The sequence below is a fragment of the Carcharodon carcharias genome, chromosome 5, assembly GCF_017639515.1.
Source record: "Carcharodon carcharias isolate sCarCar2 chromosome 5, sCarCar2.pri, whole genome shotgun sequence".
Classification (NCBI taxonomy): domain Eukaryota; kingdom Metazoa; phylum Chordata; class Chondrichthyes; order Lamniformes; family Lamnidae; genus Carcharodon; species Carcharodon carcharias.
The window spans coordinates 37,165,985-37,192,482 of record NC_054471.1 but is presented as its reverse complement, the minus strand read 5'-3'; the positions used below and the strand labels follow the sequence as shown (position 1 = coordinate 37,192,482).

The following is a 26,498-nucleotide window of genomic DNA, read 5'->3' as shown; positions in this document are numbered from 1 at the left end:
ATGACGAAGCTGAAATCATCGACAATGATGGTATACTCTTATTGTTTCTTCCTTCTCAAATCCCACCTACCGCTCATTGAAAATCCCTTCTGGTATGCACGCTGCAGATGGTCAAAACATAAAAGTCTTGGATCCCCACCTCCCCTCAGCACAACCCTACCCTTATGCCTGTCTCCTTTCAGATAACCAAGAAGTGTCACCTGGCCAGATGGTGTTGGAAGACAAAGAGGTAGATGAGCAGGAAGACAGTGCTGAAGAAGAAACACCGCCACCAGTTCTCACACTCACAGCCACAAGCTCAGATACAGACATTGCACGTAACTGAGAAGCTAGCTGAGAGGCAGTATCTGCACTTGGTGAGACACCAGGCGTGAGTGGCCTGGCAAAGTGAAAGGGTAGCACGGTAGCAGCTCACTGGAGTGCAAAGTTACACAAGGCTTCTGCTCCACAGGACGCAGATGCCGATCTCAATGGGGCAGCAGACAGAGAAAGGCTGTTGGATATGCCCACAGACTGTCAAGAAGCCCTCAGTCCATGCCAGCTCTGAGCAAGGGGTATTTAGTTAATCCCACTCCCCTGCCTTATCTCAGGATCCCTGCAATTTTATTTTTGGTCAGGTACTCTTCCAATTCCCTTTTGAAAGCCACAATTGTGGTGGAGGGTTATTCACTGTCAGGCAGTGCATTCCAAATTCTAACCACTAGCTGCTTAAAAATGTTTTTCCTCATGTAGCCTATTACAACATAGCTGATGGTAAAGGCTGAGTTGTTCAAATCCCAAAGGGAAACTTGAAACAACTGTTATAATCCATTTTTGCAATTTGTAATGTCTTTGAATTCAGTAGGAATATGATCACCAAGTCTCATCGTTATTACATAAAACTAAATTAAACATTTATTAATTTAACAACAAATTAAACACATACACATGGCTACAAATTACTAATATAATAACTTTTTAACAAATCCCCTAATTAATCACCCCTAGGTAAATCTTCACTAAGACAACAGTAACCCATAGACTTTAAACAGACACTAGGCAAAGCACATTTGACCTTACGGATTGCAAATGAGGTTCCTTTGCAAGTTGGTTGGAGGTGTACAAGCTGGTTAGGTTTTAAATGCCTCTACCTTGCACACACAAACTCCATTCTTTATATCCCTAGTTTTCCCTTTGAACGTAAATTTTCTGTTGTATCACTAGGTCTTCTGAACTTCAGCTCTTCTAACAATAAAACCCTTTTCATAACACCAATTTTATTAATAAGCTGAAAAAATAAACACATTGTTTGGCTTCTTCTAGCTAGGTGGAAGAGTTTACCTGCAGTCTTTAATGGTTTATTCAACAAATGCAAATGAACACTTTACACAATTAACATCTCAAAGCTACAGTACATCAAAGCACCCAAACTAGTTGACTTTAATCCAATTAAGACACACGCAGTCACACACCTAGACATCTCTTCATGACACGTCTTTAGTTCTTCTGCGAATCACCTTAAATGTGGTTCTTAACCATTCCATCAATGGGAACAGTTTCTCCCCATCTACTTTGTTCAGATCCCAAATAATTTTTAATACTTCAATCAAATCCCCTTTGAACCTTCTCTAAGGATTAGCTTCTCTAATCTAGCTACTCAACTTTAGTCTCTACTGCCTGGAATCATTATCATACATCCTTTCTGCGCACTCTCTAAAGTATTTGGATCCTTTCTAAAGTACAGTACCCAGAATTGGACACTATGCATCAGTTGAGGCTGAAGCATTCGTTTATAAAGGATGATTAAAACGTCCTTGCTTTTGTACTCAATGCCTCAATTTATAAAGCACAAGATCCCAAATGGCTTTTAAACCACTTTCTCAACTTGCCCTGCCATCTTCAATGACTTGTGCACATATACCCCAACCTCTCTCTGTTCCTGAACCCTTTTAGAACTGTACCTTTACTTTATATTGCTGCCTAATGTCTGTTATGTATGCAAACCAAACATTCTGAGGTAAAGATTGAAAGTTTCCTGATTCCAGTATATAATTTAACTGCAATGACTATTTGAAAACACAATCTTTGCTATAAAGTTAAAACTTTGCTCCTATTGTTTTCTATTCGATAACATTATATTATGGTACTTGTTATAGTTCACACTTAGTTAGCCACAAACTCTGCATCTCCCTAACACAAGATCATGTTAAACATTCACTATGTTTATAGAAAATTTAACTGAAGATACACAGCAGTTTGTAGCTACCTGATCTTTTTTTTCAAGCAGTAACTGGAATCCTTCTTCCTTATCCAATTCTGGATTCTCATGTAGATTATCTGCTTTCTGCATTAGGACATCAAATTCGCTAGACTGGTTGTCTTCCGGTACCGAAGATCCAAATGCAGTATTTACTGTAGAACGTATAACCTTCTCCTCTTCAGATTCTTCTTCTGTATCTGTATGTGCTGTGATGTAGCTGCAAATTAAAATGTTTGCAGGTTTATTACAATGCGTAAGGCTATAGGTTCTAATTACTGAGCTTTCACTGTTTCACATGACAAATCAAAATGTGACTGCAAAAATGTGCAGTGTCAGAATTAATAAAGTTGGGACACTGCAAGAACAAGCCTTAAAATGGTTCTTATGCTGTACTAACATGTCCACTTTCACCACAAAGTCCTTTATGTTACATAATAAAGGTAGCCAAAATTGTGCAAATGCAGACAACTTCAATATTCAAATGGCATTTTACGACAATTCAAGTTTCACACCTCTGAGTTAGGATCTCAACGTGTGCCAAAGTCAGAAAGTTACAGGCTCCAATACAAATGCAGATAATGCATGTTGACACTTCAATGCAGGGCTGAGGGAACGTTACATCTTTCAGGTGTCATCTTTCAGATAAGATACTGAATAGATGTCCAGTATGCCAGGTCAGATGTAGATTAAAAAGCCATGGTACTTTTGAAGAGTAAGGAGTTGTGTTCCTGTTTAAGCAGATATTTCATTCTCTGTGACGAACATTAATGTAACAGATCTTGTTATTTGTGGGATCTTGCTGTATGCAAAAGCTTGCCACATTTATCTGCAATAGTCACGGCACTTCAAAGTATTCTGAACATTTTTGAGGTGCTAAGACCCTATATAAATGCAATTCATTCTTTTGAATATTTTATCACAATGTGGCAATGATTCTTGATCCTCTTAATTTTATTAGTCTGAGATCGATACACCTGAAATTATTTACATCCAAGTGTTTTACATTTTGCATTCACCCACCTCAAAAAGCTAGTCAAAGTTGGGAGATGAGTCTTTGAACCTAGCTTTTCATGTGCATCAGTGTCAGTGTTCCTTTGCTTCTTTTTAAAAAGAAAACTGAATTAAAGAAGGGAAATTTTTGGAACACCCACTCAATAGAAATGATTATGTTCTGTCAGAAAGGAAGAGACAAAGTTAGAATGATACCGTAATATACCACATTTTTGGTTATTGTCAAAGAAAATAACATTCCACTGAGCTCCAACAAAATGAAACTCCGGAGAAATGTAAAATGGCTACTGAATCACTATCACCCATTTGACACAGTCAAAATTACTCATTGTGTAAATGAGTCTGGTAAACAATAGAAAGGCTGAGAAGGGGAAATAACTTCTGTCCTGGAAAAAGGCCAGGGTGCAGAGTTGTGCTTTTAGATTAGCTTAGGCAACTCAGATGATGGGCTCACGTTAATTTTTACGAAAGTTGTTTTTTTTTAATTCATTTACGGAATGTGGGCGTCACTGGCTAGGCCAGAATAATTACCCGTCCCTGAAGGCCCTTGAGAAGGTGGTGATGAGTTGCTTTCTTGAAATGCTGCAGTCCTAGTGGTGTAAATAAACCCACAATGCTATTAGGGAGGGTGCTCCACTTTTTGACCCAGCCACAGTGAAGGAACGGCAATATATTTCCAAGTCAGGATGGTATGTGGCTTGGAGGGGAACTTCCAGATGGTGGTATTCCCACCTATCTGCTGCCCTTGTCCATCTAGAAGGTAGTGGTCATTGGTTTGGAGCGTGCTGTCAAAAGAGCCTTGGTGGATCCCTGCAGTGCATTTTGTAGATGGTACACAGTGCTGCCAGTGTGTTTCTGTGGTGGAGGGAGTGAATGTTTGTAGATGTAGTGCCAGTCAAGTGGTCTGCTTTGTCTTGGATGGTGTCAAGTTTCTTGAATATTGTGGGAGCTGCACTCATCCAGGCAAGTGGGGAGTATTCCACTACACTCATGACTTGTGCCTTGTAGATGGTGGACAGGCTCTGGGTAGTCAGGAAGTGAGTTATTCATCACAGGATTCATAGTCTCTGACCTGCTCTTGTAGCCACTGTATTTATATGGCTAGTCCAGTTCATTTTCTGGTCAATGGAAATCCCCAGGATGTTGATGGTGGGGGGTTCAGTTATGGTAATGCCATTGAATATCAAGGAGCGATGGTTGGATTCTCTCTTGTTGGAGATGGTCGTTGCCTGACGCTTATGTGGTGTGAATGTTACTTGCCGCTTGTCAGCCCAAGCCTGCATATTGTCCAGGTCTTGCTGCATTTGGACATGGACTGCTTCAGTATCTGAGGAGTCACGAATGGTGCTGGACATTGTGCAATCATCAGCAAACGTCCCCACTTCTAATCTTATGATGGAAGGAACGTCATTGAAGCAGCTGAAGATGGTTAGGCCGAGGACACTACTCTGAGGAACTCCTGCAGTGATGTGCTGGAGCTGAGATGACTGATCTCCAACAACCACAACTGTCTTCCTTTGTGCTAGGTATGACTCTAACCAGCGGAGAGTTTACCCCGATTCCCATTGACTCCAGTTTTGTTAAGGCTCCTTGATGCCACACTCTGTCAAACGCTGCTTTGATGTCAAGGGCAGTCACTCTCACCTCACCTTTGGAGTTCAGCTCTTTTGTCCTTGTTTCAACCAAGGCTGTAATGAAGTCAGGAGCTGAGTGGCCCTGGCGGAACCCACTGAGCATCAGTGAGCAGGTTATTGCTAAGCAAGTGCTGCTTGATAGCACTATTGTTGACTCCTTCTATTACTTTACTTATGATTGAGAGTAGGGGAGGCAGTGGCATAGCGGTATTGTCACTGGGCTAGTATTCTAGAGACCCAGATTATACATTTAGGGAGGTCAAACAATTACAGCGATTATAAAATAAATGGGAATATACTAAGAGGGGTAGATGAAGTGAGAGATCTTGGCGTACAAGCACACAGGTTCCTGAAGGTAGCAATTCAAGTAGACAAGGTTGTATAGAAGGCATATGGAATGCTCTCCTTCAATGGTAGAGGTATAGAATATAAAACTAAGGATATAATGTTGGAATTGTATAAAACGCTGGTGAGGTCACAACTGGAGTATTGGTCACAACTGGTCACCACATTATAGAAAGGTCGTAATAGCTCTGGAGGGAGTGCAGAGGAGGTTTACAAGAATGTTGCCAGGGTTAGAAAAGTGTAGCTATGAGGAGAGATTGGATAGGTTGCGGTTATTTTCCTTAGAACAAAGAAGGTTGAGAGGTGACTTTATTGAGGTGTACAAAATTATGAGGGGAATAGATAGAGTGGACAGGATAAAATTATTTCCCTTGATGGAGAATTCTAGAACCAGGGGACATAGATTCAAGATAAGTGGCAGAAGGTGTAGGGGGGACATGAGGAAGAACTTTTTTACGCATAGGGTAATGGGTGTCTGGAATTCGCTGCCAAGTTGGTGGTAGAGGCAGAAACTTTAAACTCTTTTAAAAAGTACCTGGATCTGCACCTTAAGTGCTGTAAGCTGCAGGGCTATGGGCCGGCTGCAGGAAGGTGGGATTAGAAAGGGCACATGGGTGTCCTCGGGCTGGCATGGACAAGATGGGCCGAATGGCCTCCTTCTGTGCTGTAACTTTTCTATGGTTAATGCTCTGGGGACTTGGGTTCGAATCCTACCCTGGCAGATGGTGAAATTTAAATTCAATAAAAATCTGAAATTAAAAGTCTGATGATGACCACAAAACCATTGCCGATTTTTGTAAAAACCCATCTGGTTTACTGATATCCTTGAGGGAAGGAAATCTGCTGTCCTTATCTACATGTGACTCCAGACCCACAGGAATGTGGTTGACTTAAAAAAAAAAGCCCTCTGAGCAAGGGCAACTAGGGATGGACAATAAATGCTGGCCAATGACACCCACATCCCATGAATGAATAAAAAAAGACTGGTGGGGCGGTAATTGGCCGGGTTGGAATTGTCCTGCTTTGTGTGTACAGGACATATTCCTGCATATATTTCCACATGGCTGGGTAGATGCCAGTGTTGTAGCTGTACTGGAACAGCTTGGCTAGAGGCACTGCAAGTTCTGGAGCACAAGTTGGACTAGCACTATTGCTGGAATATTGTCAGGGCCCATAGCCTTTGCACTATCCAGTGCCTTCAGCTGTTTCATGATATCATCGAATTGGCTTAAGACTGGCAACTGCGTTGCTAGGGACCTCTGGAGGAGGCCGAGATGGATCATCCACTCGGCACTTCTAGCTGAAGATTGTAGCAAATGCCTTATCTTTTGTGCTGGATGTGTTGGGCTCCTCCGTCATTGAGAATGGGGAGACTTGTGGAGCCTCCTTCTCCAGTGAACTGTTTAATTGTCCACCACCATTCATGACTGGATGTGGTAGGACTGCAGAGTTTAGATCTCATCCGTTGGCTGTGAGATTGCTAAGCCCTGTCTATCACTTGCTGCTTAAGCTGTTTGGCACGCAAGTAGTTCTGTGTTATATAGCTTCACCAGGTTGACACCTCATTTTTAGGTATGGCTGGTGCTGCTTCTGGCATGCTCTCCTGCAGTATTCATTGAACCAGGGTTGATTCCGTGGTTTGATGATAATGCTCGAGTGGGGGATATGCCAGGCCGTGAGTTACAGATGTGATGGAGTACAACTCTGCTGCAGCTGATGGCCCTGTCTTGAGTTGCTAGATCTGTTTGAAATCTATCCCATTTAGACGGTGGTAGTGCCACACAACACGATGGAGGGTATCCTCACTGTGAAGCTGGGACTTCATCTCGACAACGACTGTGCAGTGGTCGCTCCTACGGATACGGTCATGGACAGATGCACATGTGGCAGGCAGGTTGGTGAGGATGAGGTCAAGTACGTATTTTCCTCTTGTTGCTTCCCTCACCACCTGCCGCAGACCCAGTCCAGCAGATATATCCTTTAGGACTCAGCCAGCTCAGTCAGTAGTGGTGCCACCGAGCCACTCTTGTTGGTGGTCATTGAAATCCCCCACCCAAAGTACATTCTGCACCCCTGCCATCCACAGTGCTTCCTCCAAGTGGTTTTCAACATGGAGGAGCACTGACTCATCAGCTGAGGGAGGACAATACGTGGTACTCAACTGGAGGTTTCCTTGCCCATGTTTGACCTGATGCCATGAAACTTCATGGGGTCCAGAGTCAATGTTGAGGACTTCCAGGCCAATCCCTCCCAACTGTATACCACTGTGCAGCCACCTCTACTGGGTCTGTCCTGCTGGTGGGGCAGGACATACCCCGGCATTGTGATGGTGGTGTCTGGGACGTTATCTGTAAGGTATGGTTCCGTGAGTATGACTATGTCAGGCTGCTGCTTGACCAGTACGTGAGAAAGCTTTCCCAATTTCGGCAGTAGCCCCCAGATGTTAGTAAGGAGGGCTTTGCAGGGTCGACAGGGCTGAGATTGCCATTGTCATTTCTGATGCTGAGGTCAATGCCAGGTGATCCATCCAATTTCATTCCTTTTTTGTGACTTTGTAGCGGTTTGTTATAACTGAGTGGCTTGCTAGGCCATTTCAGGGGGCATTTAAGAGTCAACTACATTGCTGTGGGTCTGGTGTCACTTGTTGAGTGTTGTCAGAGCCGCACTCATCCAGGCAACTGGAGAGTATTCCATCACACTCCTGACTTGTGCCTTGTAGATGGTGGACAGGCTTTGGGGAGTCAAGGGGTGAGTTACTCACCACAGGATTCCTAGCCTCTGACCTGCTCTTGTAATCACAGTATTTATATGGCTAGTCCCGTTCAGTTTCTGGTCAACGGTAACTCCCAGGATGTTGATAGTGGGGTGATTCAGTAATGATAATGCCATTCCATGTCAAGGAGCGATGGTTAGATTCTCTCCTGTTGGAGATGGTCATTGCCTGACACTTGTGTGGCGTGAAGTTACTTGCCACTTGTCAGTATATGCCTGGATATTGTCCAGGCCTTGCTGCATTTGGACTGGGACTGCAATGATGTCCTAGAACTCAGATGATTGACCTCCAACAAACACAAACTTTGTACTAGGTATGACTCCAACTAGTGGATAGTTTTCCCCGATTTCTACTGTCTCCAGTTTTGCTCGGGCTCCTTGATGCCACACTCAGTCAAATACTGCCTTGTTGTCAAGGGCAATCACTCACCTCACCTCTGGAGTTCAGCACTTTTGTCCATGTTTGAACCCAAGCTGTAATGATTTCAAAAGCCGAGTGACCCTGCCGGAACCCAAACTCGGCATCAGAGATAGCATGTTATTGCTAAGCAAGTGGCACTTAACACCTCTGTTGATGATTCCTTCCATCACTTTACCGATGATGTAGAGTAGATTGATGGGGCTCTAATTGGAGGGTTTTATTTGCCCTGCGTTTTGTGTACAGGACATACCTGCACAATTTTCCACATTTTTAAAAAATTAATTCATAAGGTGTGGGCATCGCTGGCTAGGTCAGCATTTATTGCCCATCCCTAACTGCCCTTGAGAAGGTAGTAGTGAGCTGCCTTCTTGAACTGCTGCAATTCGTGTAATGTAGGTACACCCACAGTACTGTTCAGGAGGGAGTTCCAGGATTTTGACCCATAAACAGTGAAGGAATGGCCATATATTTCCAAGTCAGAATGGTGAGTGACTTGGAGGGGAACTTCCAGGTGATGGTGTTCCCATCTATCTGCTGCCCTTGTCCTTCTAGATGGTAGTTGCTAGGTAGATGCCAGCATTGTAGCTGTACTGGAACAGCTTGGCTGGGAGCGCGGCAAGTTCTGGAGCACAAGTCTTCAGTACTTTTGCCAGAGTATTGTCAGCACCCATAGCCTTTGCAGCATTCAGTGCCTTCAGCTGTTTCTTGATATCACATGGAGTCAATTGAATTGGCTGAAGACAGGCATCTGTGATGCTGGAGGAAGCCAAAATGGATCATCTATTCGACATTTCTGGTTGAAGATTGTAGCAAGTGTTTCAGCCTATTCTTTAGTCAAGGGAGGTGGTTAGGTTCTCTTTTGCTGGAGCTGTCAATGCTAAGCACTTGTTTAAATGTTACTTGGCACTTCTGGCTGAACATTGTTGTGAATGTTTCAGCCTTATCTGTTGCACTGATGTGCTGGGCTTCCCCATCATTGAGGATGGGGATACTTGTGGGGCCTCCTCAACAGAGAATTGTTTAATTGTCCACTACCTTTCACGACTGGATGTGGCAGGATTGCAGAGCTTAGATCTGATCCATTGATTGTGGAATTGCTTAGCTCTGTCTATCACTTGCTCCTTATGCTGTTTGGCATGCACGTAATCCTGTGTTGCAGCTTCACCAGGTTGACATCTCATTTTTAGGTATGCCTGGCTGCATTCCTCATGTAACTAGGGTTGATCCCCTGGCTAGGTGGTAATGTAGAGTGGGGGATATGCCAGGTCATGATGTTACAGATCGTGGTCGAGTACAATTCTGCTGCTGCATTTGGCCCACAGCGCCTCACGGATGCCCAGTCTCGCATTGCTAGGTCTGTTCGAAATTTATCCCATTTAGTATGGTGGCAGTGCCATACAAACACGATGGAGGGTGTTCTCAATGTGAAGACAGGACTTTGTCTCCACAAGGACTGTGCGATGCACACTCTTACCAATACTGTCATGGACAGATGCATTGGCAGTAGGCAGGTTGGTGAGGATGAGATCAAGTATGTTTTTCCCTCACCACCTGCTGCAAACCCAGTCTAGCAACATGTTCTTTAGGACTCAGCCAGCTCGGTCTGTAGCTGTGTCGCCGAACCACTCTTGGTGATGAAAATTGAAGTCCCCCACCCAGAGTACATTCTGTCCCCTTGCCAACCTCAGTGGTTCCTCCAAGTGGTGTTCAGCATGGAGGTGTACTGATTCATCAGCTAAGTGGAGAGGGGGTTGCGGTTTGGTGGGGGGACTGATACGTGATAATCAGCAGATGGTTTCCTCGTCCATGTTTCACATGATACCATGAGTCTTCATGGGGGCCAGAGTCGATGTTGAGGATTCCGAGGGCAATTCCCACAACTGTGTTGGGTCTGTCCTGCCAATGGGACAGGACATACCCAGAGATTGTGATGGTGTTGTTTGGGACATGATCTGTAAGGTATCATTCCACGACTATGGCTATTTCAGGCTATTGCTTGACTAGTCTGAGGGACACCTCTCCCAATTTTGGCACAAGCCTCCCCAATGTAGCTTAGCTGATATCTGCAGAGGAAGACCCCACGGAGATCTGTATCCCTGAAAGGAAATACTTCCACTTATATAGTGTTTTTCACAATCACCAGCAGTAAAGCACTTTACAGCCAATGAGTACCTTTATTTTGAAATGTCGTCATTGTTGTTATAGGGAACATAGCAGCTATTTGTCCTTAGCAAATTCCCACAAACAGCAATGTGATAATGACCAGATAATCTGTTTTTGTGATGCTGATTGAGGGATAAACATTGACCAGGACACGGGATAACTCCCCTGCTCTTCTTCAAATAAGTGCAATGGGATCCTTTCCATCAACCCAAGCAGACAGACAGGGCCTCGGTTTAAGAGAGACAGAGGTGCTGAGAGACAGCACCTCTGTCAGTGGAATGCTACCTTTGTGCTGCACTGGAGTCAGCCTTGATTTTTGTGCTGAAGCCCTGGATTATGACTTGAAACCGGAAGCTTGTGATTTGAAAGTGAGTGTGCTACTAACCGAGTGATAGTTGGCACTGACCATTGGAAATATGGAGGGTCTGGGTTTATGCAGCTGTAATGCACCAAGACATAGCTCTGACCCACATCTCATACAGCACTCAATGATGTTGACTTGATTTCAGCAACTAGCCAAATAAAATAACTTCATGCTAAGTAGCTATTACTTACTAAATTACTATTACTAGTCATAAATACCTGTGCTCTCCTCCAGTGCCTTCAAAGCTGCCCGTGGCCTTTCTAGATGACAATCACCTATGTCAGAATGCTAATCAAAGTTGGGATATGAGTTTTTGTACAGAGTTTTTCATGTGCAACAGTGATCATTCTTTCAGAGGGTGCACCATCACAGGAACACACCAACCAGACACGCGGACCTCAAATAAATTAGGTGGATTTTCACCTGGTGATTCACAATTGACAAGTAAGCATGTACATAAAGTGGTAATAGCACAGATGTGGAGAGTCCACGTTAGAGGACACATTCCTGTGCAAGCACTGCTCAGCTGGACATAGATGTTGAACCCCAGGATCCATCAGTGAAAAGGATGGACAGCAGTAACTTTGGTAGGCCCTAACAGTCCTGTTACACGCACACTGTTCACAACAGCAGAGAGGGCAGCGGAGTGCAGCTCATGCGTTTGTGGACTGATGTCACAAGCCATTGTGAGGATGTCTTCCATGGATAGACTGACCTCCTCCGTGGAACTTCAATTGGTACAATCGAATCAATCCATGTAGTGATGACTGAGGCCGTGAAGTCTATGGATGCCAACACATCTGCCGCATTAAACAGATAACTTAGCTGTGGCCTTACAACACAGCACTGATCTGCACCAAGCTGCTCCCCATAGAGAGGGGAGAGTGGTGTGCTGTTGGCCTAGGAAAGGCTGATGGCACAAGAAGAAATAGAAGTGTAAGCTCCACTTAAGTACTCCCACGCCTCATTCTTGCCCCTATTCAATCAATGCTGGGCATGCTGTTTCCTCTTGTACAAGGCAGAGCCCACTCCTGTAGGAAGAGCATTCTTTAGCAGGATCCTCCGGGCTATATCACCTAGGAGGTCATCAATGAAGAGCATCTCAAAATTAAGAGCAGGGATTAGAGAAAGCTGCATCTAACTCTCCTGAAACTACATGGGTTACACCACATAGAAGCAGTAGGCAAAATGAAAATTAAAGCTTGGTAGCTCACCAAGAACATTTGTGTAAGTATTTATATGAGAAGTTCTCTTTTTTTAAAAATCAACTCACATGAAATTTCTATTTTGCACCAGTTTACCATGTTGATGATTGTTGACTGCCAAGTGCCAACTCATCCTTTCAGTTGTTTGGTGATGGATTTGAAGTCATGAATTGACCTGGATCAATTGGTGCAGGAGAAAAAGGTAGGTAGTTGGTTACAGGACACTGTGTCAGTGGAACTGTGCATCTATGTTAATTTGACACTATGACCGAATCTTAACAAAATAGATCTGCATGCAGTGAGAAGGCTGGTAGCGGGCCTGGAACCCATTTTGTCAATGGGTTTTGTCATGGCTGTTCAAATTAGTCATGGTCTTAGTATCTTGTTCTTGACCAACCATGATGGGTGGGATGATGCACCAAATCTGTCAAAGGAAGAATTTCCAGTTAAAGGGGCCCTGGCAACATCATAATGGCTGGAGTGCACATTGATTCCCATGGCTTCAGCAGCCAATGGAAAGGAGGCCTAGGAAGGCTGCCTCCCATCCCGGCTCCATCTGGTCTTGAACTCTTTACCTGGAGGTCCTGCTGAAGGTTCCATGGAACTTAAGTAAGGTGATATTTGTCAAAGATGGAAGGAAGAGGCCAGCCCCTCAAACCAAGCAAGCATGAATGGAAGTGACAGAAGTGAGAAGCAGGAATGTGGTTCCCCAAGAGGTTCAAGGACCTGTGGAGGGCAGGAAAGATGAGTGGCACAACACTTTCAGGTGCCAACTGCACATTCTGACTTTTCCAGCATTCTCCGGACAAAAGCTCAACTTGCAGTTCCTATAATTCCTCTCTCTCCAGACACCTCTTCACATCCCCTTCTGGACAGCCAAAATTCATACACTCTCCTCATCTTTGTGCCATCTCACACCCATTATTCACAGACATCCGTTACAAATGTTGTCCTTTCCTCCCCTCCATACAATTAATTTCACAGACTCAGATCTTTGTTTTCTCTTTGTGGGAGAAGAAAGCGTGAAGTCCAGGGAGAGGCAGACAACCAGGGAAAGAGGGGATTGGGGGAGGGCGGCTCCCTCGCAATAGCCATCTTGATGTCTATTGATAAGCACTAGCAATGAGTGCCCACCTACTCCATTGGGAAGAAGCTCTTGTTTCAGGAGGCTGCAGATGTCACCAATCGCTTAACGTGAAAGTCTGAGCCTCTGAGGCGCTGGTACTCACACAGCGATGGAGTTGATTCCCTCCTTGTATTAGGGGTTGTCTCCCCTCCTACGAACTGTATCTCAGACCAACCCCTTTGGCCTGTAGAGGAGCATTTAGCTGAGAAGGCAGCTGGTTCTGCTGCTGGTGGTGTTGCCCCTGGCAGTGCTGCTCCTCTATTTCTCATCAGAGGTGCAAGGTAGAGCTGCATATGCTGCTCCCATGCTGTGGTGAAGACTGACAGCAGGGAGTTGGAGATCAAGATGAGTGAAGTCCAAGATTGTCCAACTGAATTACAAGAGTAGATCATCTGTCAAGCAGGGAGCGCAGTCTCAGACAAAGTGCTGTGAGCAGCAGCCTCTTACTAGGTCGGGCTGCAGCTACTCAGTTTCACTGTTTGACTGTTTTCCAGCCTGTCAGTTTCACTGAAATAGCGTTACCCACCATGGTCTCATTTGGTTGACATGGCAAGTTCCACACAACTCAGGAAATCCTGTGCTGCTTGTTAAAGCCAGAAATTTGGGTTAAATCCTCAGTTAATTGTCTCTGAATATTTTGATTACTTGACAGCTCCACAGATGTTTCCCGCTTGCCTGCAAACCTGCCTGGGTTAAATCAAGAAGTGGGCAGAATCATACTGGGTTCCTAGCCAAATGCTACTTTCCCCCAAACTCTGCCAGTTGGTCCACTTCAAATTCATGTCCAATCACCTTATGAAAGTCCCTACGGAATCAGATTCCACCACATTTTCAGGCAGTGGATTCGAGCTCTTAACAATCCTCTAGGTGGAGTTCCTTATTTCCCCTCTAGTACCAATTGCCAATTATTTAAAACCTATAACCTCTAGTTATTGACCAACTTGATCAAGAGTAAACAGTTTCTCCCTACCTGCTGTATCAAAGATCATCATAATTTTTAATATCTCAGAGTTATCATATAGAATCTCAGAATGGTTACAGCACAGAAGGTGGCCATTTGACCTGTTGAGTTTGAGTCAGCTCTCTGCAAGAACAACCCAGCCACCACCCCGCACCTCCCCCCAACCCCGCCCACACACACATTTGAACATGCCACCCCTTGGCAGATCAAATTCTGCCTAAACATTTGCACACCTTCAAATAAAAATGCAAGAATAAAGTTATTTTGATATCAGTACAAAATGGAGTGGCAAACCTACGATATAAAATGTCCATACTACCATGTTTTAAAATATTGTTTATGTTGGCATTTAGAAATGCCAAACTTTAAACAAGTATGACAAGTTCAAGCAACTTAGAGACAAACCATCGTTATGAATTCTACAGCTCCAACTCAGACAGCTGCTCTTTTGTTGTTCATTTTGATAGTTACTTTATTTTAAGCTCCTAATTTGTTGGTTCTATCACTTCTCCAATGATTAAAACTTTTTCAACATGTTAGACTTATGTATATTTGGGGAAGATGGTGGCATAGTGGTAATGTCACTGGACTAGTAGTCCAGAGGCCCAGGTTAATGCTCTGGGGACACAGTTCAAATCCCACCATGCCAGTTAGTGGAATTTGAACTCAATTAATAAAACCTGGAATTGAAAAATTAGTATTAGTAATGGTGACTGCGAAACTATCACCAATTGTCATAAAAACCCATCTGGTTCACTCATATCATTTAGGAAAGGAAATCTGCCATCCTACTTGATCTGGCCTACATGTGACTCCAGATCCACAGCAACGTGGTTGACTCTTAACTGCCTTCTGAGCAAGTCACTCAAGTCAAGGGCAATTAGGGATGAACAACAAATTCTGGCCTTGCTAGCGACGCCCACATAATAATTATGTTGTCAAATGTCAAGCAGGAACTGAGTGCAGGATAACTTATCAGGGACAATGAAAGATAAATGGTTGAATTACTGGGTAATTGAAGGACCAATTTTAATTCTCTTCAGACACAGGAAATTAAGCAGGCAGGGGGTTAAAACTGTGAAAGTGTACAGTACACTAAGTCCACATCATTTTAGCAGGTGTGTTCTGGTGTTCGCTCTAGGCAGGCGATTGTCTCAGTGAGATTCAAAAGTCAGCACCTGATGATGTTAATTTTAACTACGTGTTGTGAGGATAGTGAACTCCCCAGGGAAACCTAATGTCAAGTAGCAGCAAGCCCAGAACCGCACTGGACCACATCTGCTGCAAAAGTTGCAAACTTGGGAAGCATGCCATTTTTGATTATTAATTAAATCCCACTCATTTTAACAGGATTCTCAGTCCATTCACTAGCACCAGAGCCAGACCATGAGGCCCTCTTTCTAACTCAACAGTGAAGACCTCATCATCAACCTCATTCTTCTGAAAATTCTGAGTTATTTCTACAATCATATAAACAGTCAAGCACTTCTTCACAAGATGAGTTGGTTTCAGGAAGAAATACAAATGAAAATGTTAATAATTTACAAAAATCAAAAAAAGATTGTGGCATGAAATTTGAAGCTTGGCTAAAAGTAACAAAGTTCTTATCTTCTATTGTCATAAGTCACCATTTAAAATAAAATAATACACAAATTATTTTCATTTCACTCAATACCAAAAAGAATAAAATGCCTCAAGGGTGACAGATTAAGTTTGGCATTTGAAGTTTGGGTGAGAAGCTTTGGTCTTGATCTCCTTATTTAAGAAAGAATGTAACTGCATTGAAAGCAGCGCAGAGAAGGTTCACTCAACTGATTCCTGGGATGAAGGGGTTACCTTATGAGCAAAGATTGGGCAGGATGGGCCTGTATCAATTGGAGCTTAGAAGAATGCGAGGTACTCTTATTGAAACATATAAGATCCTGAGGAGACTTGACAGGGTGGATGCCGAGAAGATGTTTCCTCTTATGAGAGAGACCAGAACAAGGGGACACAGTTTAAAAATAAATGGTGTCCCACTTAAGACACAGGTGAGGAGACATTTTTTACTCTCTGAGGATCGTTAGTCTTTTGTATTCTCTTCCCCAGAGAGCAGCAGGGGTAAGGTCATTATATATTTTTAAGGCTGAGTTCTGGCTGACAAGGGAATAATGGGTTTAGGGGTCTAGACAGGAAAGTAGAGGCCACAATCAGATCAGCTATGATCTTATCAAATGACAGACAGGCTCAAGGGGCCAAATGGCCTATTCCTGCTCTTAGTTTTATATGTTCATATGTACAAGCTGGTATCCAAGTATATAATGTTTACAGATATGGCCCAATTCACTGATAGATCGTAGCACGTCCATAATTTAAAAAGAACATTCAAGACTATGAGGTCGTCACTTAACAAATTTGGCGAAAATCCAGAAGTGAGATAATAAAGGTGATGCATTTCTTCTCACTTCATGAAACAAAGAATTTGTTAAGAATACTTAAGTTTTGCTAAAAGTTGCTAAGCTATTTAAATTACTGGGGGGACTGATGCTCATAGATAGCTGGTTAAATGCACAAATATGAGCACAGTGGTCAGCAATCCAAAAAAAATATGAAGTAGTATAAAAAATTAATTCAGGATGAAAAATTGCACTATTAAAATAATTCACAAAAGTGAAAAGCATATTGTCACAAAAAATTTAAGGGAAATAGGAGTTTAACATCTTTTACTTAGGCTTATATCTTCATTTTGCAAAAGGCGCCATATAAATACAAGTCATTGCTGACAGCAAGTATAATGTTATTCAATATAAAATATCTGTAAGCTCAGTGTTTTTAATATTTCTTGTCCTACAGAGATTACAGCATTAGTGGATTTGATTCTTGTAGGTGCAGTAGACAAGCACGAACATAGTGCTGGAACAGAGAAAGGAAAACTCTTAATCCATGCTGGAAGCACTTTTAAAAATGTATTAAATTACAAAAACTCTGCATATTGGACATACATCACAATACGCTAGTCAGAAATACCACATCTTGGTACAAACCAGTTAACAATGAAGTGTCATAATGTTCTTTTCTCCACAAAATCACATAGCTTACTTCTGTGTTCAAAAATGTTGGCTTTTAAGCCATTCCTACATTTCAAAAATTGGGAACAAGTGATTGGAAACAATTCTGTGATATTGAAACAAAAAAAAAACAGCTTGCAAGATTTTAAAAACTCTGTAGATACAGCACAATGATACAGTATTTTCATAAGTATTATCCACGAATGATCACTCATCAATGGCTACCATATTTAGATTTCCAAAAATGTAACCAATAACATTACTTAAATTGTTAACAGGTCGCAATCTACTGTGGAGTGATAAAATCAGGGTGGGGGAAGAAAAGGAATCTGCCTTTAATTAAAAAAAACATTAACATTGTAATCTTACACCCATGAGTATTTACAAAAGAAAATTGTTAATACGCTGCATTTATGATTTTCAGTCAAAGGAAATCATGAAAGAAAAACCTTTAAGTGTACAAGATAAGATTCTTTCAGTTTCTACATGTCGAAAGTAAGCTCTTCCAAAGACAGCAAATACCTGCCTTCTCAAATCATGTTGAAATCTGATAACACAGGTGGAGATAGGCAGATTTTATCAATGTGCTTATTAGAATTAGGAACATATTACATGGATGCCAAATAGCATATTTGATTTTCCTTTATCTTTTGATGTACAACTGGGTGGCAATGGAAGGAGGGAAAATTCTGCATGTACTGAACAAACGTGGAACCACTTTTGCTGCAGCATGGTTGTTGTGCAGAGCAGATGAGAGTAATAGAAGAAAAAAAATCAACAGCTCTGACCACTAAATGCATTTTTCAGGATGATATTGACAATGTTAGTGCAAAGATCAACCTTTCTGGCAGATTCTGCAGTCCTGTCACATCCAGTCATGAATGGTGGTGGACGATTAAATAAATAATAGGAGGTGGCTCCAAATATATCCCAATCCTTAATGATGGGGGAGCCCAGCACATCAATGCAAAGGACAAGGCTGGACAATCACAACCATCTTCAGCCAGAAGTGCCGAGTGGATGATCCATCTCAACCTTCTCCTGAGGCTCCTAGCATCACAAATGCCAGTCTTAAGCCAATTTCATTCACTCTACATGATCTCAAGATACGGCCGAAGGCGCTAGATACTGCAAAGGCTATGGGCCCTGACAACATTCCAGGAATAGTACTGAATGCTTGTGCTCCAGAACTAGCTGTACCCCTAACCAAGCTGTTCCAGCATATCTACAACACTAGCATCAACCCAGCAGTATGGAAATATTGTCCACAAAAAGCAGAACAATCCAATCCAGCCAGTTACCCCCCGTCAGCCTTTTCTCAATTATCAGTAAAATAATGGAAAGTGGCGCCGACAGCACTTACACAGCAATAACATGCTCACTGATGCTCAGTTTGGGTTCCACCAGGGCCAGTTGGCTCATGATCTCATTGCAGCCTTGGTCCAAACATGGATTAAAGAACTCAACTCCAGAGGGGAAGTGAGAGTGATTGCCTCTGACGTCAAGGCAGCATTTGACCAAGTACGGCATCAACCAGCCCGAGCAAAACTGGAATCAATGGGAATCGGGGGAAAACTCTTCACTGGTTGGATTCATACCTAGTACAAAGGAAGATGGCTGTGGTTGTTGGAGGCCAATCATCTCAGTCTCAGGACAGCGCCGCAGGAGGTCCTCAGAACAGTGACCTAGACCCAACTAGCTTCAGCTGCTTCATTAATGATGACGGCAGCAGAAACATGGGAAGACCACCGCTTGAAATTCTTCTCCAAACCACTCACCATCCTGACTTGGAAATATATTGCTGTTCCTTCACTGTCGCTGGGTCAAAATCCTGGAACTCCCTCCCTAACAGCACCGTGCATGTACCTACACCACATGGACTGCAGTGGTTCAAGAAGGCAGCTCAAAACCACCTTCTCAAGGGCAATTAGGGATGAGCAAGAAATACTGGCCTAGCCAACAAATGCGTACATTTCATGAATGAAAAAAAAACGGACCTCTTTTTAAGGTCAGGAGTGGGGAATGTTCTCTGATGATTGCACAATGTTCAGTTCCATTCAAAACTCCTCAGATACCGAAGAAGTTCATGTCCAAATGCAGCAAGACCTGGACAATATCCAGGCTTGGGCTGACAAGTGGCAAATAACATTCACGCCACTCAAGCGGCAGATAATGACCATCTTCAAGAAGGGAGAATCTAACCATCACCTCTTGACAGTCCACTGACATGACATTACCATCACTGAATCCCCCACTATCAACATCCTGGGGCTTACCATTGTCCAGAAACTGAACTGGATCAGCCATATAAATACTGAAGCAAAAGAGGTCAGAGGCTGGGAACTCTGCAGCAAGCGACACACCTCCTGACTCCCCAAAGTCTGTCCACAATATACTAGGCACAAGTCAGGAGCGAGATGGGATACTCTCCACTTGCCTGGATGAGTTCGGCTCCCAACAGTCCAACCCACACACCATTCTGACTTGGAACTATATTGCCATTCCTACACTGTCGCTGGATCAAAATTATGGAACTCCCTTCTTAATAGACTATAGGTGTATCTCTACCAGATGGACTGCAGCATTTCAATGTGGCTGTGCACCACCACCTTCTATAGGGTAATTAGGGATGGACAACAAATGTTGTCTTTGCCAGTGACACTCACGTCCTATGAAAGAATATTAAAAAAATGATACTGAGTTTTGAAGACCAGGAGGTCTCCGGTTCAATCTGCAATATGTTTTGAATCAGCTAGTCTCAGTCCTGCTAGCAAATGGATGCTGCAATTGGCTTCAATGTCCGTGGGCAAGAAAAGAGTCAAAATAATGCAATATTCACCATTAATAGCTGTTGGCCCCTGCTGAATAGTGTAATTAACTTCAGGTGAAGGCAGCACTGTGTTCCCCACCATAGTCAAAGAGTCTGGTGACATTATCTGGACTGATTGTAAAATACTTGGTGGTTCTAAATAGCCAAAAGTACTTGTCAAGAATCTCTCCGATAAAAAAAATTGCTTCCAAGCACAATACAGCACTTACACATGCAAGGAACCTGAAACAAGATCTATTCTAAAAAGCACAATCTATAACTACTTGTCTCAGAGATTGAGCCAAGTGTTTTGACACTGTTGGAATAATCAATAAGATTTCCACATCACTGAAACGATTCTAATCAGTAACAAATAACATTCCTTGTGACATGTGACTATCATGTACTATCCTTCCATGTCCTCCTGAACCTCTCTTCAGCCTTTCACACAGTTGGCCACAAAATCCTCCTCCGAAGCATCCAAAGCACTGTCAAATGTGGGACTGCCCTCACTACCCTATAACCCATAGTAACCAGAGTATCCCCTGCAATGGCTTCCCTTCCTGGTGCTGCTGTTATCCAGGAGTCCTCCTACGATCCATCTTTGACCCCTCCTATATCTTCATTCTGTTCCTCTATAACATCACCCGAAGACACAGCATCTGGTTTTACACCTACACTGACAGCCAGCTCTACCTCACTGCCATCTCTCTCAGCACCTGCAATGCATGAGACTGACCATCTGACACCCAGCTCTGGATGAGCTACAATTTCCTCAAATTAAAATTCATTGGGTAGACTGAACCCATTGATTTCAGCACTCCCAAGATTCCAATGACACCAATTCCATCCCCTCAAATGTCTCAGGGTGAACCAGCCTGTTTGCAACCTTGAAGCTTTATTTCACCAAATAAAGCTTCTGACCCCAATCCCCCCTTCCCCCAATCCACCTCCTCCCCAACAAGATTGCCAATTTCCAATCACATTGCATTGCCCGCATCTGCCCTGCCTCAGCTGAGCTGTTGTTGAAACCCTAATCCATGCTTTTCAACCTCAGTCTCAAATTTTCCAATGCTTGCCTGGCCAGTGTTGAGGGAGCAGGAGTTGGTATAGGACAGGATGATATTTGGATGATCTGAAGTTTTAGAAGATGGGAAACTAGCCAGGAGTTCATGCAATATTTGAGACTGGAGAAATGGGCCACAACTGGAATGGAGACAATCAATGCTGGTGAGTTGGAAGTAAGTAGTCTTTACAATGGACTAGAATATGAGAAGCTTAGGCCGGGTCAAATAGGACACTGACGTGGACAGTCTAGTTCAACCTGTTAGTGGTTCGGGACTGGGTTGGAATCATTAGCAAGGGATTTTATGGCATAGTTCAAAATGGAATTTCATCTATCATAGATGGAAGATGATCAACTGAAACCTTAACTTTATTTCTTTCCACACATGCTGCCTAACCTGCTGAGTTTTTCCAGCTTTTGTTTTTATTTTTTCACCTGCTTTGGTCCTCTCATTCTCTTCCTCGTTCTCTTACCCAACAATGCCTCTTTTTACCTCCAGTTTTTCCATCAGAAAGCTTGCCTCCTCACTCCTTCGTGTTATTCCACCTATCCCTCAGATGTACGTGTTATCTACCATTATTCTAGCACTTTACAAAATGTAAATAAATTACACTACCCACCTGAAATCGTTTTATTCTTATACTTGTACCATCATTTTTACTCCATCCACCATAGTAAATGCATACTGAAACCTTGCTTTAATTGTAAGTTTGTTTTATTTTCCACTGTTCAAACCATATTTCTTAGTTATTTACATAATAAAGTATTTCTCCCTTAATTCTCAAGGGACATTTCCCCACTGTCAAGTCTCCACTGACATTGAACAGATTCTAATATGCCATGCTCTGAAGTTGGCTGACTTGACTCTGGACACAATAAAAGGGATCAGTCAAAGAGCGTTACAAACATTCCCTTCATGCTTCACAACCAGTTTCCTTCCCAGTGACCTAAAAATATACTTCTTTGAAAACAGCTTCTAACTTAGAATTTTTATTCAATGGCCTAAACTACGTAACAACACTGAAAAGATATGTTTATTCAATTCAATTCAATGGATTGTGTCCAAGACAGAAATCCCCAGCACCCAAAGCCCAGATTAAAAGTCCAACTCTGGGACTGAAGCCAGAATTCAAGTCATAGCCCCCAGAGGTCTTTGGAAAGGACATCGGAAGGGTAAAATCACTGACAAAAAAATTATAAATCCTTTCATTTGTAGTTTGTTTACTTCATTTGTTAACCTTCTGTTCTTCCAACAATCTAATATGGGCTGAATTTCAATTAAAATGTGCATATTAAGAAAATCAGTAGATAGAATTTCAATATGAGATGCTTTCAGCACAAATTTATAAATTGACTAAGATTAAAGGAAGAGCATCAAAAAGACAATCAACATGCAACATCTTTAATTCGGATGAAGTCTGGTTGGAGATATGCTGTTTTGTGCCACAGAAATGCACAATATATTATCAGGGGACCGGAACTGAGGTGATTCAGCAAATTGAATTGATTTTTATTACAATATATTACCAGTATTTTCACATTTAAATTATATGATTTTGTTCACGCTTATGAGGAAATTGTAATGAGCAAATTTTATCTTTGTCCTTTTTCAACAAGATCAGGATTGGAACTACTAGAAACAACAGTAGGGAGGATTGCTGATCTCAAAAATCATTGGCAGAATTTTATGGGTCCCCCTCTGGCAGGTTTGCCAGTGAGAGGACCCATAAAATTCATCGGGTGGTCTTCCCACTGCCTACCCGCCCAGCCCTGGCCTGTCAGAAATTTTACAGAGGAGTGGGTGAGGCCTAGGGCAACCCCAATTGAAGCCCTTAAGAGGTCAATTAATGGCCGCTTAAGGGTCACTTCCCGGTCAGCTACAATTTTTAATGTGTGGAAAGAAGTCAGGGATGGAAGTGGGAAAATCCAGCAGGTTAGCCTCTAGGGGCACCTCTATCATTGGCCCCTTTTCCTCCATCGTCTGCTCTCATGTGTTCACTCTCCCCCTAGCCTTTCCAATATGACTCTCCCACCCATCATACATCCCCCGCCCCCACTCCCCACCCTGGGATCACCCCTCCTGCCTCATGAGTCCACCTGTACTTACCTTTGTCCTGGGCTCCAGCATTAAGCTCAAGGACTAGGTCCACCACTCCCAGTGGCATAGCTGAGACTAGAGAGCTGCCGGCCAATGAAATTTACTGGCAGTTCTCTGAGGGGACTTCCTCCCGAGTGAGGGATGGAACTCCCGCCTCCAGCCAATTAATGCTCCACAGGGCATTAAATAGCTGCACGACAGCCAATATTGGCATGGATATGATCCCTGCTGACATTTTCAGTGCCAGTGTGGGAAGCCCGACCACCAAATGAAAAGTCCTGCCCCTGGAATTGGGTGGGCATGGGGAAGAGATTTGGGAATGCGAAGCTGATTGTAGGTTGCCTGCATACTGGTAAAGAGGGTGCAAGGGTCAGGGAGGGTTGGGGAGTTAAGTCCTATATTCCAGGACTATTGAGGACTGGTATGATATAGGTACTATTGGTGGATCTAGAATATAATAATGTAAGAGCTAAGAGATGGTATTTTTTGTTTTGAGGTGGGTCAGTGAAGGAGGATGAAGGGTATTAGTTATCAATTATTCCCAGAAGTTTCATGTTACTCTCTCTATGACTTAAAAAGTATTGCTGAAAAAAAACATTTTTGTCGAAGCTTTTTGTCTTGCACTCATCAGGATAATTCACAAGAATACCAAATGAAAGGGGAATAACAATTTATACTGCATGAGAAGAGAGTGCTGATTGGTTGGCAAGTGGATTTTGATTGGTAGAGGCATTACCATGAAGAATGTACCAGTCAATGGTGACTGATAGTTAACTGCCAAGAATTGCTTGAAATTTAAAGCCGACAGCTTGACTCTGATTGGTTCATTCCTCAGGGCAATGCCATGACCAATGAATGGTGGTCAATTATTTTGTGATGCCAAAAAGACATTCTGCCTATCAAACAAATGAGTATGTGGTGTATGAATTTCAGTGTGAGTGTGATGCTATGTAGCCCATATGCCAAAGACTGGCAGATCGTATCAAGAGTGTGTCCCTTCCGCTGTTCAATGGGCAAGGTACAGACCATATCCAACCAACCCGTGCTTGCAAAACTCAAAACAGTATCCAACAATGGATGTGATTCTGCGATTGGACAACATTTACTAAATAATCCTCAGTGTGCTAAGAACTACAGACAACGAATTTAAGATTGCCAGTCAGGCTTGCAGTGTTGCGCATTTGTGTGTACTGGAAGCTACATATATTAATGCACAGGGCCCTGTTCTTTGCAGACAGAAAGAACATGTACACACATTAAATTTCAAACAATGCTTGGCAGTTAACTGTCAACCACCATCGACAGGTGTATTCTCCATGGCAATGCCTCTACCAGAGTCAAGCTGCCTAGTTTAAATTTCAAACAATCTTTATCATGCAGTATAAACTGTTGTTCCCCTTTCAGTTGGTACTCTTGCGAATTGTCCTGACGAGTGAAAGACGGAAAACTTTGACAAAAAGTGCCTCTTTTTTCCAGCAATTACTCAAGTTCTGTACTACCAAACGACCACTTAAAAAGTACTTATTTTTGTCATTATTGACTGCACATTGGCAATTATTATAGAACTTTACTAAATAACTAAAGCCTTTCTCTTGGTATAGTGCTGGGAAGGCCATCCATAACACCCATTTTCCCTTGCTTCCAGAAGGAGCAATTGTCATAGTGACATACATTTAGGAGTCAAGTTCTTGGAACCAAAGTAAACATTTGTCAAAATTTAGTATGGCTCCTCAAAGGTAGAAACACAAATATGGGGTTTAAAATTAATTTTGCCACTTGTATGGTAAGCTAGCTGAATAGATTGTCTGCAAATTGTAGAACTTGTCTTATTTTTATTTAATCAAAATCAATGCATCAATAATTTGGCAAATTCTATAAAAGTCAGATAATTTGCTCCACCAGGTTACCACCCAGGTGTCCAAGTTGAGAATCACCCCCCATGGTACTGCCAGATGTGGACAAGTCAGTGACACAGTACTATGGTAGTGGGAAAGCCACAATGTTCAAGACAGTGTAGTAGGACAGGAATACTGTCAAGAAGCAGTAGGCACAGTAGCAACGATCTCTGTTATTCGTAGCAGGGAAAAGCAGCCATCATTTGTATTGGGTGCAAGTTCAAGTTTCACAAATCTCAGGCCAATGTTGCTGTGGAGAACAGCCCCGCCAGTGCAAAGATACAAATGGAAGGCTGTACGGACCAGAGTTTGAGTCAGTCATGTGGGAAAAACGAGGCAATAAATGGTAAATATAACAAACCAACTTAGAGATTCTTATTTTAAGTGCAGTAGTCCGGTGTGATAGAAAATTCTTACAGAAAATATGAACTATATACAAGATTATAGATGTTAAAATAGATATAGCAGCTTGCAGTTCTCATTAATAAAGTGTACTGACAAAGTAAAAATTATTTAAATTCACTGCATTTACCACAGGCATAAGTTCTCTGGAACAGTTCCAGAAGATCAATCAACGTTATTCTGTTCTATTGCCATCTGGGTGCAATTCAATTACCAGAAAAGTGCAGTAGATTTGTGAGAAACAGAAATTTGCAAGTGATGACAAAAATATAAATTAAATAAGTTCTAGAATAATGCAACAGGAAAATACTGTGTCCAGTTTCTAGTTTAATTATTATAGAGATTCTTCAGCACAACATGGCATCTGATGAAGAGTGGAAACGCTGATAATTAAAATGAATCATTCCACTCAATTGAACTGTTGATTTACAAGTATGCTGAGGGCAAAATTGGTTGATGTGGCACCTGTTTTTAGATGCTACATAGAAACCCAATGATCAAAAATGGAGTGTAAGAAATACATGAGCACTTGTGACAAGAAGTGTGTAGGCTAACATCTGGGCAAAGGGGATTGCGTGCTCTCATACGCAATGACTACCAGCAGCATGCTGAGCAGACAGATGAAAGCATCAATCAGTGCAAAATGAAGATTTGTTTTTGAACTCCAGCAAATGCCTCTTCTAAACTTTGCACAGCAAGAACACGTTGTTAAAAAGAATGAAGGAGTCCCCATCAGCGTTACTTAATTCATGAATTACAAATTAGTTACTGGCCTATTTCTTCTGGCTTAGTACTTGTTTCTGAAGCTTTCTTACACTTGACTAAAGTTTGAATAGTCTATAGGGAGTGTTCCGGATGATACTGAAATACATTTCCATTCATTTAAAAGCTTGTGCTGAAATGTTATTTCCAGACCTTGTAGGGCTTCCTGAGAATTAAG

The 26,498-nt window shown here is 42.5% G+C and overlaps 1 protein-coding gene across 1 annotated transcript in view; it reads right to left on the bottom strand.

Moving 5' to 3' along the window:
• Positions 1-26,498, bottom strand: part of LOC121278332 (regulator of microtubule dynamics protein 2) — a 163,692-nt gene that overhangs the window by 99,469 nt on the left and 37,725 nt on the right. The window contains exon 2 of the mRNA XM_041188638.1: positions 2,246-2,456. Within this exon, the coding sequence (XP_041044572.1) occupies positions 2,246-2,456 (211 nt within the window). The remainder of the gene's footprint in view (positions 1-2,245; positions 2,457-26,498) is intronic.